This window comes from Epargyreus clarus, unplaced genomic scaffold, assembly GCF_041222505.1.
Source record: "Epargyreus clarus isolate Ecla_fem2 unplaced genomic scaffold, WU_Ecla_fem_2.2 ptg000035l, whole genome shotgun sequence".
NCBI classification, from domain to species: Eukaryota; Metazoa; Arthropoda; class Insecta; order Lepidoptera; family Hesperiidae; genus Epargyreus; species Epargyreus clarus.
In genome coordinates this window covers 2,765,371-2,785,291 of record NW_027332240.1, presented here as the reverse complement: position 1 = coordinate 2,785,291, position 19,921 = coordinate 2,765,371, and the positions used below count along the sequence as shown (strand labels likewise).

At 38.3% G+C, this 19,921-nt stretch overlaps 4 protein-coding genes across 7 annotated transcripts in view; 1 reads left to right on the top strand and 3 right to left on the bottom strand.

Annotated features, from left to right (window-relative positions):
* LOC140756506 (sodium- and chloride-dependent transporter XTRP3) overlaps positions 1-19,921 on the top strand; it is a 147,499-nt gene that overhangs the window by 21,940 nt on the left and 105,638 nt on the right. The gene's annotated exons all lie outside the window — the stretch shown is intronic.
* LOC140756480 (pancreatic triacylglycerol lipase-like) lies at positions 614-2,408 on the bottom strand. Its single transcript, XM_073091993.1, has 4 exons — positions 2,216-2,408; positions 1,368-1,762; positions 815-1,148; positions 614-686 (listed from the first exon to the last, which is right to left on the bottom strand). The coding sequence occupies exons 1-4, from the start codon at positions 2,308-2,310 to the stop codon at positions 641-643; spliced, it is 870 nt and encodes a 289-aa protein (XP_072948094.1). The 5' UTR covers positions 2,311-2,408; the 3' UTR covers positions 614-640.
* Positions 8,466-15,503, bottom strand: LOC140756709 (lipoprotein lipase-like). Its single transcript, XM_073092262.1, is given in 3 exon segments — positions 8,466-8,511; positions 9,244-9,700; positions 15,263-15,503. Coding segments are annotated over 3 exon segments (744 nt in total).
* LOC140756495 (pancreatic lipase-related protein 2-like) lies at positions 17,124-19,364 on the bottom strand. The gene is made up of 5 exons (XM_073092007.1): positions 19,328-19,364; positions 18,749-18,935; positions 18,020-18,414; positions 17,501-17,834; positions 17,124-17,169 (listed from the first exon to the last, which is right to left on the bottom strand). Exons 1-5 carry the CDS (start codon positions 19,362-19,364, stop codon positions 17,124-17,126), a joined length of 999 nt encoding a protein of 332 aa, XP_072948108.1.

Below are 19,921 nucleotides of genomic sequence, written 5' to 3'. Positions count from 1 at the left end.
TAATAGGGTTCAAAAATTTAGATCTACTGTTTCTTTTAACTCGGACGTATATAATGTTAGATTGGTAATAGTCGATCTTTGTGCCATGAATCCATGCTGCTTTGTAGTTATGTATTTTTGCTCAAGTGAGTAGATAACAGTGTGTACTAGCGATTCGAATAGTTTAGATATAACAGATATGATAGAAATTGGCCGATAGTTAATTATTTGATCCTTCGTTCCACTTTTGAACATTGGCACTACTCTTGCTACCTTAATTAAACTGCGAGTGGTGTCATTGTTTACGTTATCTTTTTCATAAACTTATTTATATTTGGAATATCGTGAGGGTTAGATGATGTATCGTTATTTCATGTCATAGTGTCTGGATAGGACGAGCTATTCCTACGCATGTTTTTTACATGTGTTCAGAATCTTTTCGGATTCTTCAAAAGTTATTTTTCCAGTCCATGTATATACCTATTATAACAAACTTTACTTAACCTATTCAAGTCGTCTGCTTATTTATGAGGTATTACAAAAGTTTCAGATGGTTTGTCCAAATCTAATAAAATGAAACACATAATAAATTAGATTTTATTTTTGCATTTATTTCCATTTTTGTTTTTGTTTCGCAATAGGTAATATGACGTCATATCCTTTAGAAAGGCCAGTTTGCTCTGGTGTTTAATCTGAAGAGTCCATTTCTGAAACGTGAAAAAAAAATATAGTCAAATTCTAAAAAATACATGCTATTGTATATAAAGGCACGGCACTGTCTGACCAGATACCATTGCGTTATCTTAGCCGATTGATGTAATAAAGAATAGCTCACCCTCGCTTATTTAGGTCGCTGTTGCCCATACGCAAGGTGCCGCCAGTGCACTGGTCGTTGCGGACCTGCTGGAGGTTGGCGCACTGCCTGCCGGCGAAGTGGTTCGTCCTCACGCTCGATGCGAATAGTTCAGGGGCACGTCCGTGCGAGCACGAGTTGACCCAGCAGCCAGGCTGGGCGTGCCTGCCGCCGTTGGGGTAGAAGTCAGCGTTGGAGATCGGGTCGAAGATCCCGTAAAAACCACCGTCGGTATGGATAGACTCCACGTACACACCGTCGTTGCGGTTCAAAGCGTTGGAGTTGCCGCCCCACTGCGGGCCAGCTGGGTCCATACCTGTGTATATTTTAAAGTTAGAATTCAAGAAGTTAGAAAAAAAAATACTGTCCCGCATTGATTTCTGACTATTAAACAAATTTAATTATCTATGAATACGTAACATAGCTATAAACAAATTAAGGATGTACTCAGATTTGAAACTTCAAAAGGTTAAATGAATTCTATAAGATATCATGTTGCTGCAAAAGTAAATCTTTCCATTAAAAATAAACTTACCCGTGATACGAACTGGACGACCTCCGGTTCTGCGGCCGGCGTTGCCCACCACATGAGCACCAAGACTGTAGCCGACCAAGTGCATTTGGTTCCAGTTTCCTCCAGCGGTCCTAAGGAGCCAAGTCAAGAAATCACCAAGGCCTTGTCCCACACTGGGCACAGCTCGTACAGAAGTTGAGTAGAGGCCACTCGCAGCGCTGCTCCAGTCCACAACAATAACGTTAGCGTCGGCTACAGCTAGATACGCGGATGTGATTTGTGTGTTCATGGCAGATTGTCCTTTGCCGTTGTATCCGTGCACGACGACCATGATCGGACGATTGGGCATATAGTGTGAGCTAAACACCGAGTTGGCATTGTTGATCCTGAGCTCCTGGTGGCTGTTCGGATTGCGCCTGTTAAGCACGAAGAACGAAAATTAATCACATGCAATACATATTGCACACAGCAGAAATAGATGTTTTATCGCGGCGAACGCACCACTGGCTGCTAATTTGTAGGGGTGTGAAGGTGTAAATGTTCACACTTATATTAATCGTTATTGTGAGACATAGACGATTGACAATTTAAGTGCTTGATGGAAGCTCGATGCAGATCAAACACTATGCCCTGCACATATTTGAATGCCGGTCAGAACTACTTTTGGATGGGTACTCGATGGGGTTGCTAAAACTCACGTACTCGATACTTAGCATTAATGGCCGATACTAAAAGTATAGCATATCCGCTAGGGCCGTAATCCGTATTAAATGGTTTACCAAAATTAGTGCCTTTTAATTTAACCGAACTACTGACTTACTGACTTTGTTTAACTATCTAAGTATAACTTAACTAGATTAAAAACGGACCTGGTGAAGAGCCAGTATCTGTTGTTTTGGCCGGCTCTTTCGGCAGATCTTATTTCTTCCTCAGAGACAGGGGCCTCGAGGTCCACGAGCGTCATACCATCATTGCCATCAGGCACCCATACGTAACGACTCTCACCATGTACATAGTTAGAGTTGTCTCCTGGCGGTGGGGGAATCGCACTGCCAGCACACACTGTAAAATTAATAACAGTAATAAAATTATATTTGAAAAGTTTTAAAACCAAGCTTCTTAGTCACGTGACTGTGTTTTTCGTATTCTTCTCAGAAAACAATTTGATATCCATATCTTGGGGTGGTATAAAAAGTAATTGGTCCGCCGTCTTGGGGCTACCACCATATTGGATTCAGAATGATGTCATTAAACTACTAATCACTAACTAACGACTAATCAGGCATAAACATGTAAGCAAAATTTCAGCTACATCGGTTAGGGCGAACTGGTTTAAAGTTCACTTACAAGAGATTTGACTCTCGTATACATACGAACTAAGTTAAATAAAAGCATGTAAAAAGTATTTGAATGTACAAAAAATGACTCTGGGAGAGGAGAAATAAAGTAGAGTAGTACCATTATTATATAATATGTTGTTGTAATAATAAAAAGTAAGTTAACTTTCCTTTATCACTTTATTTTATTTACTCAAATCTAAAAGTAATAAATCTTTCGACCTCTTTTACAATGTTTGAGTAAAGTTGTTATCAATTAATTATTTGACGGATTGATTGAACTAAAAAAATCCTTACAATTTATTTGCTATTTTGCTCCACTTAAACATTATTAAGCACATTTACATTATGGCACAATAGATAGCTATACTGAGTTCCATAGTCACTCGGGCATTCTCCTTTAAAGGAAATAACAAGAATATATTTAAAAACTTACACGCTACGGCAGCCAGTAGAACCACAACCAACTTCATGGCTGAACTTGCAAGATAGCTACATCCTATAGGGTCACGCTATTTAACCAAATGTTTATCAAACCACGCTGATATCTTGGTATTCGGTGATTGATTGATAGGGAATCAATACAATTTATCAAAGATTTCCTTTCGCCGGGAAAGCTACAGGTAGTTTGTGATTTGTAAGATTAATTGATTTTTTCAGTTTTTAAAGTTCCATGCAATATTTGTAAATAAAATATATTTTAGAAGACTATTATATCAAACACCAAAATGTATATGTGAAATATATTAAAAGCGTCATCGGTATATGATGTCTCCAAAATCATGTATGGTTTGTGTTATGCGTAAACATCATGTGCCAACATGTATAGACCGCGCCAAACAGCTAATCCGCTTTGAAGTTGGTGCGCGCAGGTTTAGTTACCATATACTCCGTAACGTCCTTACGTTGCACACTAACGAAACTATAGTCGTCACAATTTAATTAGCCCATTTTGACACATGCCATCCCAATGTCATTAATGTCTTAAACTAACTTTTTAGTAGGCAGATTATGACCATGTGATGGTTAGAGCTTGCAGCTTCAAAACATTAGGAAGAAACCATAATCGATTAACTTTGAACTAATCGAAACTTAAAATTAGCAATAATTAATTATTTATCCCTGTTTTATTATAAAAACAATAAAATAATCAAAACTTTGTTTCTTAGTGAATGATAAAACGAAAAAAAATCCAGTTTACGTCCGATGCTTTATTTAATCTTGTAAAAATGATTAAATTTTTAAATTACACTAGAATTAATTTTCTTTTCTCCTTTTTATTGAATATTTAGATGATTTAGAAAAATATAGAATAAATATTCTGTTTACAAAATATTAAGTAATTTATACAATACGATGTGTAGTTGTAATCGATTTGTCTTAAAAAATGGTTTCTTTGGTTATCGATTTGTATGTCACATGCTTAGAGCCTAGTGATGGCGTGTGACAAAATGGGGCTATTAAATTGTGACGACTATATGTACCCACGGGCGAGAGCGGGCAGCAGACGGGTACCGGGATTAGTCCCGGGCTGTCTTCGTCCTGCTAATATCTACAAATTGCTATTCGACGCGACTCGTTTCTTTATTCAGAGCGAACTAGCAGTTTGGCGCGGACTATACTCATATTATTAAATTTGTTCAGTAATATTTCATCTATTTAGCTAGCTGTAAGTACCTACTTACTATTATTGTCATGTTTTGTGTGTTATTGAGCCTGGTAACACTTTGCAATGAAGGAAGCTAAGTGCGATGTGGTCACGACAAACTGAATGCATTGCATTTTAACTGGACTTTCATGATATTTTGAGTAAATATTGCAGAAGTTTGTTCAGTATGGACGGTAATTCTATGATAATACAACTGCAGCTAGAAATTGCCACAAATCTTTCCTGTTTCCGAATCCCTGATTTCCGTTACATAATGCGCACGCTATTTTCGTTGTATCGTATTTTTTATGCTCACGCCTAAGTACGATTTCGATCTAGTAGGTAGATTAATTAGAAAAATCTTACCAATCGAAGAATATCATAGAACCATAAACACCATGTATAAGTCACGAAGATCACCGTCATAATCATATAATGAATTACCTAAATCACTGATATTATCTTTTTTCGTGACAAAACATAAACGGTTGTATTTATAACCTTTCCGTGCGATATGGCTTGCTTTTTTTATGATATAAGAGTAGCAGACGAGCATACAGTCCACCTGATGGTAAGTGGCTACTGCCGCCCATGGACATCTATAATAAACCCCAGATAGGATTAGATATTTCTACCTGAGGTCGGCCACAGATGCGCCGCTACCCCTGAGGACCAAGCTGGAACGCTTCGGAAAAGTCTGTCTCCCTTACCACACCCTTCAAACCGGAACACAGCAGCGCCTAACACTGCTGTTATTATGTAGAAATAGATGTGGCGGTGGTGCCGCCGGAGTCGAACCACAAAGGGTTCTACCACCTTCAAACTAACCTTCTCCTTGCTTATTTTATTATTACCATTGCGTAAAAAATTTCGCAAGATAAGCCACGTGTTTAGTAAAATCTTGACATCATATTAATTACTTCGCTGGTAAAACGTGATCGTGTAAAAATGTATACTAAAGATAAAGATGTAACATAATTTAGAAATAACTTCCGATTGCAAGGGTTGCTATAAAACGGAAACGCTTAATCGAGGTGTTTCTGCTTAGTCTTGGGGTAGCCACGCTTCCGTTGCCAACTTCATTAAGGACCCAAAACCTACATATATGCTTAATATAAATGTCTATTGCCACAACTTACAAATGAGTGAGTGACTCTTTCGAAACTAATTTATACAAAAGACTTCTTTTAAATAAAAGTAAAAGTAAAAGTTGTTTTAAAAAATATTATATAACGTCTAGTAGTGCCCGCGGCTTCGCCCGCATTTTAAAGAAATAATATGACATACATAAAACGGAAAATTTTTACCTGCATTGGAATGACAGTCGTGTCATCTGTCGAAAATTGGTCTTATCAACTCCCAAACCCTCGTGGGCTCTTGGACAACAACTTTGCTAAAGATCATCACTTGATCAAATGCATAGTTTCCATTTCATTTCATTCCATTCTATAACTACTTACGAATTAAAAATTAATTAAAAAAAACCTTTTCCCACGGACTAAATTGTGAATCTAAACCATTCTCAAGTCCCCTTGAACACACACAACAAATTTCATCAAAATCAGTCCAGTCGTTTAGGAGGAGTTCAGTGACATACACACGCACATAAGAAATATATATATAAAGATTAACATAATGACAGCGAGAAATGCCCTCCTACGCCTACACGCCTTTCTTTTTTTTTATTGACTAGGGGGGAAACCTTCAAAAGGTACCCGACGTCATGGAAGTGATGCCGGGTTATGTGCCGCATTATAGCTATGTTTCAGTACATTTGAGTTATTGGGAAATAACATTATTATTTTTCAAAACTAAAAATCAATCTAGTAACTTTGCCTGAACGCTCCCTAAGGCGCTTTCTCTCGTCTCGAAAATCGTTAATCCTGAGGATGTTGATAAGGACAATGGTACAAAATTATTAAAATCGTGTATTGTCATCGGTTTTTGATAACTTTACAAAATTTTGAATTAAACTGAACGTTCAAAGTGGATAGAAATCGGGTTAAAAGATTCCGTTACTGTTACGTATATATTATTAGCTTGTATGATACATACATACATACAACCCAAGCTAATAAAAGCGTGTTAATTACTTCATGGAAACGGTCGAACGGGATAAAAGGATCCTATGTCCGTTTCCTGGTTCTAAGCTTCCTCTTCACCAATTTTCAGCCAAATTTAGCGATTGAGTTATAAATAGTGTAACTAACACGACTTTCTGTTATATATATTGATATACATATGTACCTATTCGGATATACGAGAATTTCTAGTTTTAAATATATCGTATAGCAGACATAATCTTATATTTATTTTTCAATACAAGGACAATTTGTTCCTGACACATTCATAACACGGTCATACTACTTTACGGTGGTGGTTTCAGAAATCAAATGATTTTTACTAAGTTGGTACTCGACGACTCGCTCCGCTTAGATAAGTAACTGGCGTATTTCTTAATTTTTCTTTTTTGGAATGCTCTGAATCTTTCTTATCTTTTCTAAACTATTTTGGTCAGAAAAACGTTAGCAACTCTAGTTCTACGCAGCTATGTACCGTGAACAGACTGACCTTATTTCTATTAGATCTAAGGCGGTTTTCATACCTTTCACTGCTATATTCTTTTTACAATTGGTTTTATATATAAGAAAATATGGACAACTCTGAATAAAAACGAATAGGCTTGAGTATTTTTCGTAATTCAGCTTTTTAGGAGGAAAAAGTTGCCAGTGTGAGTCGAGCTTGCACTTGAAGGGTTCCGTGCCACGAAGTTTTCATTATTTTTTAGTATTCATTATTAAAGTGTTCACCGTTATTTCCGTACCAAGCGTGAATAAGTTGACAAGTGGAAAATGCACAATTTTATTGAATCTATGTGCAGTATTTGGTGAGAATTATTTAAATGTTTACAAGTGGCATGTGTATGGTAAAAATACCCATTAACTCACCATATAGGTAATTCAAACAATCTTAATGTTTATTATGATTAAAAAATATAAATGTATATGTGTATATATACATATTTGTATAAGTAGGTCGTATCAATATATTCACGCCTGGTACCCATATATACTCGGTAAAAAAATCAAGAATCTATCTATCTATTACAGTCCAAGTGAGCCCTGTGACAGACGCACAGACGAACAGCGGAGGCTTAGTAATAGCGTTCCTTTTTTATCCTTTGGGTACGGAACCCTAAAAACTGACTTTGTTTCTATTAAGTATGCTACTAAAAATACGATGTGTGGTTTAATTAAACGTGAAAATCGGCGTCTTTCTTGCGCATAGCTTACAATAAAGGAAAATTATCTATGAAATAATAAGATGAAGGTGGTAGAACCCTTTGTGGTTCGACTCCGGCGGCACCACCGCCACACCTATTTCTACCTGATAACAGCAGTGTTAGGCGCTGCTGTGTTCCGGTTTGAAGGGTGTGGTAAGGGAGACAGACTTTTCCGAGGCGTTCCAGCTTAGTCCTCAAGGGTAGCGGCGCATCTGTGGCCGACCTCAGGTAGGATTATCTAATCCTATCTGGGGTTGATTACAAATGTCCATGGGCGGCAGTAGCCACTTACCATCAGGTGGACTGCATGCTCGTCTGCTACTCCTACATTATAAAAAAAAGATACGAGAATGACACGGATGCGAACCAGGCACTGGCCACACACACACGCTTGATAGAAAAAAGGACGATGTAACGAAAAAAAATGTTTGATCTTAATTGTTCTATTTTCAGAGGATTTAATAATATAGATGAGGAGTAAAATAATATAGAAATAAAACACCATTATAAAGTTATAGTTGAAAACATTAGCATCGGAATGGAAAAAAAATCATTATATGTTTGATTCATAAATTTGGCTCCCAATTTCCAGAGTAAAAAGTCTTTCTTTCATTCTTGTACTCGAACTAAGAATCAACCTTATAAGATACTCGTAATATCGTGAGCAATAAAATATAGTGGTTGTATGTGGAATGAGAAAATAACTTGTAGTAGGTAGAAATTGTCTTGTAATCTTTCGTTGGCAAAACATCGGATAGACAGATTATGATTTGCGGAAGATATGGGCAAAAATAATAAAACATATTTTTATGAACAGTCATCAGTTTTATTTATCGTCTCATAAAAAGTTTTTAGAAAGGCCAGCGGTTTCCTGTTGTTAGTCCGTAGAGACCATTTCTGTAAAGTAAAAAATGTGAATGTAAGAGTAATATTAGGTACCATCTAATATATATATAATGTACTCTTTCCAGCCCCGGATCTTAATTTTTTTTCATCATCCACAACCCATTACTGTCCCACTGCTGGGCACGGGTCTCCTCTCAGAATGATAAGAATTAGGCCATAGTCCACCGCGCTGGCCAAGTGCGTATTGGTAGACTTCACATACCTTTCAGTTTTTTTTAATTTTTTTTATAAATCTTTCAGGTGTGCAGGTTTCCTCACGATGTTTTCCTTCACCGTTTAGCAAGTGATAACTAATTTCTAATACGCACATAACTTTGAAAAATCAGAGATGCGTGCCTGGGATTTGAACCTCGGACCCTTCGATCGAGAGGCCGAGTTTCTTAACCACTAGGCTATCTCTGCTTATAGGCAGCTAATTTTTTTTAGGCGGGGCAAAAACTGAAAAATTCCACGCCAATATATTTATTTTAACCGAACTATGCCTACGTGCCTCGCGAATAATAATGTTTGTGCGTAGTGTAAGTCAAAGTTAAGTAAATGATGTCCATTCGTTTGTAAAGTGTGAATTTTGCCGCCCTCTAATTTTGCCGCCCGTAGATCCGGGCCTGCTCTTTACTTTATTGTACTTATGTTCATTCCGTTGTTCCAACATTAAATGCAATATTGCTCTATCCCCTCAAGGGCTGAGTAAGAAAATTACGATGGACGATTACAATTACTTACCCTCGTTTGTTCAAGATACTGTTGCCCATGCGGAGATTGGCTCCAGTGCATTGATTATTTTGCGCCTGATTGAGGTTGTTGCATAGTCTGCCATTAAAGTGATTAGTTCTCACACTGGAGGCAAAACGCTCCGGCGCCCTGCTATGAGAACAGGTGCTAATAAGGCAACCTGGTTGAGGGTTGCGGCCACCGTTCGGGTAGAAGTCAGCGTTGGCGATCGGGTCGAAAATACCCAGGAGTCCGGTATAATTTGTTCGGTAATAAAAGTGTGAAAACTAAGTACATAAGGATAGTCATGACTTGAACTGAACTGATAATTATTAGAAATTACCAGTAATACGACTAGGACGGCGACCGGCCGTGCGACCAGCATTGCCAACAACATGAGCGCCAAGACTGAAGCCGACCAAGTGGACGATGTTCCAGTTGCCGCCGCCGTTGTTGATGACCCGGCAAACGTTGTGTTGTCATATAAATAAAAAAATGTTTAGGGTGAACAACCCTTCTCACTTAGGGGTATGAAAAATAGTTAGTGGCCGATTCTCAGACCTACTGAATATTCATATAAATTTTGGTGAAAATCGGTAAAGCCGTTTCGGAGGAGTACGGTAACTAACATTGTGACACGAGAATTTTATATATAAGATTTCATTAATAACAGAGAATGTGCCTCACATGAAGAAAAAGAAGAGTAATTAACAGAGCACACATATTTTCATGAAATTCAGGAATGTGGGTTTCGTCACGATGTTTTTCTTCATTTTAAGCATGTTACAATTAATTACAAATTTCGTATCAATCACGTAAACAAAAGCATGCTTCAAGCACGCCGCAAATGGTCTTTACGCATGATAAATAACAATATCGTATGACAAATTACCTAATTCTTATTAACGCAGCTGATTGAAATCAAATAATATTAATTAGATTGGCATACGTATGTTAAAAAACACGTGTTGCCACAATTTTTCTTATAATATTGAAGTAGCAAGTGAGCTTATCGTTCATCTGATATTTGATATTTTGAAGGTGGTAGAACCCTTTGTGGTTCGACTCCGGCGGCACCACCACTACACCTATTTCTACCTAATAACAGCAGTGTTAGGCGCTGCTGTGTTCCGGTTTGAAGGGTGTGGTAAGGGAGACAGACTTTTTCGAGGCGTTCCAGCTTAGTCCTCAAGGGTAGCGGCCATCTAGCGTTGATTACAGATGTCCATGGGCGGCAGTAGCCACTTAGCGTGAGGTGGACTGCATGCTCGTCTGCTACTCCTACATTATAATCTGATAGTAAGTGGCTACCCTCATGAACATCTGTAATTAATCCCACATATGATAGCCTAATGGTTAACAAACTCGGCCTCTCGATCGAGGGGTCCGCGGTTCAAATCCTAGGAGCACCACGGATTTTTCAAAGTTATGTGCGTATTAGAAATTAATTATCACTTGCTTTAAACGGTGAAGGAAAGCATCGTGAGGAAACCTGCACACCCGAGAGATTTATAAAAAAAAACCTCAAAGGTATGTGAAGTATACCAATACGCACTTGGCCAGCACAGTGGACTAGGGCCTAATCCTTCTCATTATGAGAGGAGACCCGTGCCCAGCAATGGGACAGTAATGGGTTGTTGATGATGATGATGATAAATAGATTCCTACTTAAGGTCTTGCCATCACTGAAGGCTAAGTTGGAATGCTTAGAAAAAGTACTCGTATGTATGGAACATATATAAAACGAAGGGTATTTTATATATGTATGTAAGTCTTATTCTTTGGCACACCCCATAGCCTAAACGGTTTCACGGATTTTAACATAGGATAGGTGTCGTTTGACTGGTCAAACTGGCTGGACTGGAAATTTTGGGAATAAGTAGGTTAGGGTTTTAGTTTTATTATACTTATTATTATTAAATTTTTATGTAATTTTATTAGATATCAGGAGTTTACGCCCCGCCAGGGACGTATTTGCTACAAGCTTCATTTCAAATTCAAGCAATTTTCGGCAAATCTTCCCACAATTTGCCGGCCACATATATCTTTAACTCTCAGCGCTGGTGCTTGCAACGCAGAACACTTAGAGCGTTATAACTCGTGGCCTTCAGGTAAGCCACGAAATTTCAATGTAATAATTTTGAATTTCGTTACCTACTTATACTGACTCCAGCGCTACCACCCCCACGCTTATTTGTGCTTAACAGCAGTTTTAAGCGCTACTGTGTTCTGATTTAAAAGGGTAAGAGGTATACATACTATTCCGAGGCTTTCCAACTCAGTTCACCTCAAACACGAATCTAGCCATATCGGATTACTGATTTTGTTGATTACTGATGCCCAAAGGCGGCAGTACCTTACCATCAAGTTGACTGCTTGCTCGTGCGACTTCAATTAAAAAAAATACACTTCATTTTACTTGAAACAAACACTACACCTACTTTTATCTATCGACGAAATATCAATAATGTCCCCAAAAGCGATAATAGACAAGATTCGTCACCTTTCGCGAGTAATTTAGCAGATAAACATAATTAGTATTGATCGACCTGACGTCGGCTTATTTCAAATTAATTATCCACGTCATTATTGAAGGTACTGATCGCCAGATATCTTTTATATACTTACACTTTAGGTATGAATATTATTATAGATAATCTACTTAATAAAACACTGACAGATGATAGATAACGCATAGCTTGCTCGCTGATCTATTTAGGGGCACGGAATTTTCCACTACAATTCCTTATATTCTGTATATGAGGAGTAATAAAAGATTTTTGGAAATTCGTCTTTTAATGGGGTCTGAAGAGAGAATGGTACCTTTTTTTTGTTTACGAGGGGGAAACCTTCAAAAGGTACCCGGTGACGTGGGAGCGACGCAGGGTTATGTGGGATTCTTACCGCACTATAACCCTCCCGGTGGCCGTCCTCGGCGCTGCGTAGAGGACTCCGGGATCTCCAAAAGAACGCAACCGGAGCCCTCTTAGCTCATTGCCCCGTCGGGCTCCGCCCAGGTGAGCTTGGCGCTCGCCACACCGTCTGGTGCGTACGACGGTATGCAACCACACATACCGCCGTCTTTCCCGGGCCCGCTGGCTGGAAGAATGGTACCTAGTTTGTAGTTAAAGTGTATAAGATGTATAAGATGAGAATGAGAATATGTCATTAAGCGGCTAGCTTCAGGTGGAGTGTATACTAGATATACACATTGTATTTGCCGTTGTTATATAAATATGGTCGTTATCACGTAACTGATCTACAAAGGTATCAGACCCTCAAATAGTCAATGATGAACTGGCTTCGCAATTTCATTAGAACCTACACCAAATATCTTCAAACACAACTCAATTATTCCCATCGGTTGAGGAGTTAGATATTTTGTCTCCGAGCCACATTATCAGACCCTTAAATAGTCAATGATGAAGTGGCTTTGTAATTTCATTAGAACGTACACCAAATATCTTCAAACACAACTCAATTATTCCCATCGGTTTAGGAGTTACATATCTTGACTCCGAGCCACATTATCAGACCCTTAAATAGTCAATGATAAACTGGTTTTGCAATTTCATTAGACATTTTTTTTTGTTGACGAGGGGGAAACCTTCAAAAGGTACCCGACACTATGGGAGTGACGCCGGGTTATGTGGGATTTTTACCACACTAAAACCCCCCCGGTGGCCGTCCTCATCGTTTGGTGGAGAACTCCGGGATCTCCAACGGAACACAACCGGAGTCCTCCTAACGCGATGCCCTTTTATCGGGCGCTGCCCTGGGGGGAGCAATTTACGCTCCTCTCACATCCCCTGGTGATTACAGCGATATGCGACCACACAAACCGCTGTCCTTCCCGGGGTCGCTTGCTGGACGGTTTGAGCTCCCACTCTTGCCGCCCGCAACCCCGGAAGCCCCTTTTAGTCGCCTCTTACGACAGGCAAGGGTTACCGTAGCCCTATTCTGGTCCCGGTACTACAGGGACAAGATCATTAGAACCTACACCAAATATCTTCAAACAAAACTCAATTATACCCATTGGTTGAGGAGTTACATATTTTGTCTCCACCCACTCTAATCCTCATCATATTTAAATGGGACCAACTTGTAGCAATTGTCCACACACGAAATTAAAGGCATTAAAATAGGTTCATAAACGGCGAAGTTATGGCTGTTATATTTACAATTCTTTTGAGAAATTATTGCATGGGCAAAAAAGCCGCCGATGGCACACTCTATTCATTTGGTTAAACCAGAATCAGAGCTGCGTAACTCGTGTAAACAGATCTAGGTTCTTTTACTAGCAAGATATGTTCTTTAAGGACTGTTTGCCTATATTTTTTCCATATTTTATCCAATATTTTAAAATGTAATCGTTCCTTCTGTCAAAATGCAATGTCGATATTTCTTTCTTCTCAATACTATTTCGTGTATTTATCCTGTCAACACGCAACCTATGACGGTCTATAACAGAAATATCTGCTATTACATTATACAAAACAATGTTTTAAAGAACACAGTATATCTGTACCAAGATGGCAAGTTGGTTATTAAGATGTTTTGTAAACTTTTTGTATAGAGATATCTACTTTTCCAATGATCATGGGCAGCGACGTTCCTTGATCCAACAAAAAGCTTTTATTCCTTTCTGGGTACCTTTCTCTCTTTTGGGCAACCAGATGGATCGAAATATTAGCATTTGTAAGGAAGTATATTAAAGGGAACTTCTCTTGCATTCCGAAAATTCTATAATAGTTCTTTGGAAAGTATTTTAATATATTTTAACAATTTAAGACATGTAAGCTTTTAACTTTTGCATCACTTTTGTTCGACTTTTAGTAGAAATTGAGTCTACATGTCATATATATTCTATGCTGGAAACAACTACGGCTGCAATATCCGTAAACGATGATTCGCAAGAATTTCTTGTCGCGATTTTAACCGGCGTCTCTTCCATTGATAAAATTTCATAACATCTTCATACACAGGCATAATATACCTTCTTTATTTTAACTATTTCAACAAAGGTATTCCATAAAGTCGGTTTTAAGTTTGAGATGTACGCTACGGTTACCAACATGTATTCCCCGTGATTATAAACTAATAAGTTACCATCTAAGTTCTAGCTAACAGGTTAATTTAAGTATTATTGATGCGTACAAATAATATTTATGAACCACGTCAGATCTCGTTCGTCATCATTCTATTCAACTTTATTTCCATTGTATGTACGGGCATTATTAAATCGCATTAAATCGAATAGGAAGATGTCTTGAGTTGGGAGAAAGGGTATTTTAAGGTATGAATTTCTTTTATCGGAGTCGCAAAACACTAATATTTTTTTTCGATTTTTTTACTATATATGATTAAAAATTCAATTAAATATACCAGTTATCTATTCGTCCTTATATTTTTATTGTTATGTGTCTGATACATTATTTACTTTTATCACACACGTACTCGTATAATCTAATCATTTTAATTAATAATATGGCATTACAGAGAGATTTCATGTCCAGATTATGTAATGATAACGCAATCTGTAATTAATAAATCATACTTATGCGTCAACGGTGGATGATGAAGTCCTTTTTCTTAACAATGCCATTCTTTCACTTTACGACGCTCACGCTCCGTTGCATGAGGTGAAATTGAGGCGTCCCCCTGCTCCCTGGTTCAATAATGACATTCGTATTGCAATGGCCAGACGGGATCGTGCTTTTCGCAAATATAAGAAGGAGCGCACTGAAACAAATTGGGCTGCATTTAAAGCTGTGCGTAATCGATGCAATCAGATGGTACGAATAGCTAAACGCCGATATATCCATTCCAATATTTCTCTCTCGTCAGCCGCTGATATGTGGAAATTTCTGAGGTCACTCGGTGTGGAAAAGCCACCTTCTTTGGATTGTTGTTCCTCTCTTTCCTTGGATGACTTGAATCATCATTTTACTTCCACTTCTACCGTGAAAAATACAATCCGTTCCCATACCATAGCTTCCATTGCTTCAATGCAATCTTCTTGTGTCCCTACCTTTGAGTTCTCTTCTATTAATGAGGAAGAGGTTAAAAAGGTTGTACTGAGTATCCAATCCAAGGCTGTAGGATGCGATGAAGTGAGTAGGACTATGATTTCCAATGTCATTGATAGCTTTCTTCCAGCAATTACTCATGTCATTAATTTTTCCTTGTCCTCCGGTCAGTATCCCTCTATCTGGAAGAAAGTCTTTGTACGACCACTTCCCAAAGTATCCCATCCTGCGCTCCCTAACCATTTTCGGCCTATATCTATTCTCCCGTTTCTTTCTAAAATTCTGGAAGCCTGTGTACATAAGCAAGTCTCCATTCATATATCGAAATATAACCTGCTGAGTGTATATCAGTCTGGGTTCCGCTTCGGTCACAGCACCTCCACCGCTTTAGTCAGAGTGTGTGACGACGTCAGGCAGGGGATGGACGATCGTAAACTGACGGTGATGGCGCTTGTTGACTTTTCTAACGCTTTTAACACAGTCGACCACGATATTCTCCTAGCTATTCTTACTCACTTACAGTTCTCGCCCTCTGCCCTGAATTGGTTCTCTTCATATCTTCGGGGGCGCCAGCAGTCCATCGGTATGGGTAATGCCTCCTCGGACTGGGCTTATTTAGATGCTGGCGTCCCGCAAGGCGGTATTCTCTCTCCTTTATTATTTTCTCTATTTATTGACTTCATCACTTCTTTCATCAACTGTTCGTATCATCTGTATGCGGATGATTTACAACTGTATGCTCAAGCCGATATTGACAATCTCCACAGTGCAATAGGTAAAATAAACACTAATTTGAGTGCTCTCCGAAGTTGGTCTATGCGCTATGGGGTATCAGTCAACTTTGCCAAATGTCAAGCTATCATCATAGGAAGCTCTAGACTATTGGCTAGGGTTGACCGGAATTCTTTACCAGCAATAATTTATGACGGCACGCAAATTCCAATTTCGGAGTCGGTGAAGAATCTTGGGCTCTACATTGACAGCTCTTTAGGATGGAGTACTCAAATTACAGAAGTGTCTCGTAAGGTCAATGTTACCTTGCGATCGTTGTATCGCCTAAAGCACTTCCTTCCCGTGAAGACCAAAGTAATGCTTGTGAACACCCTTATTTTGCCTATCATCGAATATGCAGATGTGTGTTACCCAGATCTGACCGAAGCCCTTCTCAATAAACTAGAACGCCTTCTCAACAATTCTATCAGGTTCATATTTGGCCTTCGTAAATATGACCACATTTCGGAGTTTCGCAGCCAACTCAAGTGGCTTTCTATTCGTCAGAGTAAATTTATATAAAAACAACTTTAATCACTGTAAGGTTTTTTATTTCCAATGTGTAATTAGAGAGATTTTTCTATTTTCTAACACAATTTTGTACAAAATAAGATAAAATTAAAAAAAAAAACTTTTTTTTTTAACCATTTACTCGTATAAAATGGCACGCACTCGTACAACATTCGCAGAGCACTAGTAAAATAAATCTAGTCGATCGATTTCTCGAAAATCAGTCTTCTATCGATCATTTCTGAAATTTTTGCTGCTCAACTTTTCCTTCTTTTTAATTTTTTTCGAATTTTCGATTTCAAAATCGATTTTTATAGAAGAATCGACACGACTTTTGAATCGATTTTCTATTTGACGGATAATTCTATATCCATCATCTCTAAAACCTTCTTGACAAGTGTCAGTCGATCGGAAAAAAGTGGCACGCTTGGTTTTCATACAAATAAAGTCACACAGTACATGTGTCATCTATTTAGATATAGGTCTGTGGTGCAGAGAATTAAAATAAAACCATTTATATTCATCAATTAATATATTTCACATATTTAACACGGTTTATTATTATTATATTGATATATCTCCTTAGAAAGGCCAGTTGGCGCCTGTAGTCAATCCGAAAATACCATTCCTGTAAATACAAAAAAAATAATGTTACACAACGTAAGAGTACCATTATGAGAGAACACATTTAAGTAATTCGATTTATTCAAATAGATAGATAGAGAGGTGTAAAATAATGAAAAACATGAAGCTACACTACGTTTGACGTTCAGTGGGCGTGCAAAGTGTCGTACAATAAAACGACACTTTGCTCAGGAAATATTACTGAGCTTTTCAGTTGTATTAGTAGTAATTACAAGCCACGCAAGAAGACAACCTTCGCATCACCCACTATCATCCCGAAAGCAACCTGTAACGTTGCTGAACAGTTTAAATGTAATGTGGAATTGGTAAATTACCCTCGTTTGTTCAAGATACTGTTGCCCATACGAAGGTTAGCTCCAGTGCATTGATTATTCTGCGCCTGATTGAGGTTGGCGCACTGTCTGCCATTGAAGTGGTTAGTCCTAATACTGGAGGCAAAGAGATAATTCGCTCTGCCGTGGGAACAGGAGTTATTTCCGCATCCAGGCTGACGGTTGCGGCCACCGTTCGGATAGAAGTTAGCGTTGCCGATAGGATCCATAATGCCTAGGGCTCTACCATCAGTGTGAATCGCTTCCACGTACTGTCCGTCGCTGCCTCTCAGAGCATTACTGTTACCACCCCATTGAGGACCAGCTGGATCCAAACCTAAAAATGGAGGAAGATCGAAGAAAGTAAATCAGGTAGCTCTAAACTTATGGTTTGTAAGTAGCAAAAGCAAGTAAAAGTGCAAAAACTGAAAGTATAATATATAAATACTCATATGCTTTGGCTTTGGCTTTAAATAAATAGATTGTAACGTAGCAAAATAAATAATACTTCGAAGAAAATACCAGTGATACGACTAGCGCGACCGCCGACTCTACGACCAGCGTTGCCAACAACGTGAGCACCAAGACTGAAGCCGACCAAGTGGACGTTGTTCCAGTTGCCGCCGGCGTTGTTGAAGACCCACGTCAAGAAATCGCCCAGGAACTGCCCGACACTGGGTACGGCTCGAACAGCAATATTATAGGGGGAGTTGGCATGGTTACGCCAGTCGACGACAATGACGTTAGCGTCAGTGACTGCGAGATATGCATCACGGATTAGAGCGTTCATTCCCGTATGGCCGTTGTTGGACCACCCGTGCACGATGACCATCAAGGGTCGGGCGCCGTTGTAGTTAGAATTTCTAAGCGAGTTCAGGTCGTTATGACGAATCACTTGCTGAGCGGTGGGGTTACGCCTGAAAAAAATACATTATATTTCTCGTAGATTTGTCAATACAACAAAAATACATACATGCTGGTTTTCTACATCAATTTCTTTCAAAAGTGACTTCATTTTTACAACATCACAATACGTATTAAAACTAAGATATACTAAAATGATATTAGTATTTATAATTTCCTTGATATGATAATAGAAAACAAGAGACGTTATAGGTTCAATATTAGTTTCTTGTGTGGGAACTCAGTTGCAAACTTAATAAAAGTAATTCGTAGTAAAGTATTGCATACTAGACTAATACTTATGAAGTAATAATTTTACTTTTATTACACAAATACATTGTCAGTTACCTGGTGAAGAGCCAATATGCGTTCAAGGCTCCATTTCTTTCATTGAGAACACTTTCGTCGGCTGTCTCGTGAAGATCAACCAGTTGAGGTACCTCATCGCCATCGGGCATCCAGATGTACCTGCTCACACCCTCTACATAGTGGCTGTTATCCCCTGGTATTTGAGGAATTTCTTCTCCAGCGCACACTGTGACAAAATGATGTTCTACAAGTTAGTGTAAGTTTGTAAGGTATTTGTATACCAATAATTCACATTCAAATATTTAGACGTGATTACTACTTCTGGTTATATGTATACTTTAACCGTTTTCCCTTTTGTTACTTGCTTCACAGCTTGTTAAATTGAAGATGTTGAATCTATTTATTATAAAAACAAGAAATCGGATTAATTAACGATATACTTGGCCCTCCCATAATTTAAATGAAGCCCTTTGGGTTAGAGAGCGTTCTAAAGAATATATACACACAAACATTTCTCTCCGCAGTCGGGTAATATACAATTAATTCATAATGAATGATATAAAGACGAAGATTTTTATATCAAATTTTAAAGGGTAAACAATGTATTTGTAAACTCACACGCAACAGCAGCCAGTAGCACCACAAACAACTTCATGGTTGAACTCGTAAAAGATAGGTACATCTTGTGGGGTAACACTATTTATCCTATTGTTTATCACAACACGCTGATATCGTGGTATACGGTAATTGATTGATACGGGAATCAATGCAATTTATCAAAGATTCCTTATCGCGGGAGAAACTATAGGTAGTTTGTGATTTGCAAGATCAATTGCTTTTTTCAAGGTTTAAAAATTGTATGATGGTATGGTATGTTGGTAACTAAACCTTATATAGTCCGCTCTGAAGTTGTTGCGAGCAGGTGATAGGCAGTATGACTATATCATACAATTTGCTATTGCGACGCGATTCATTCCTATATTCAGAGTGGACTAGCACTTTTACGCGGACTATACCTATATGAGCATTAAATGATATAATTCTCAAAAATATAATAAAAGCGTCATCATTATGTGATGTCCCCAAAATCATCAACGATTTCTGTAATATGAATACAGTATGTGTTATGATGTGTATATCATTAATCATAGACCAGCAATATTTTCAACTAAATAGTTAGCTATTACTTTGCTATGTCTTATACTGTAATTG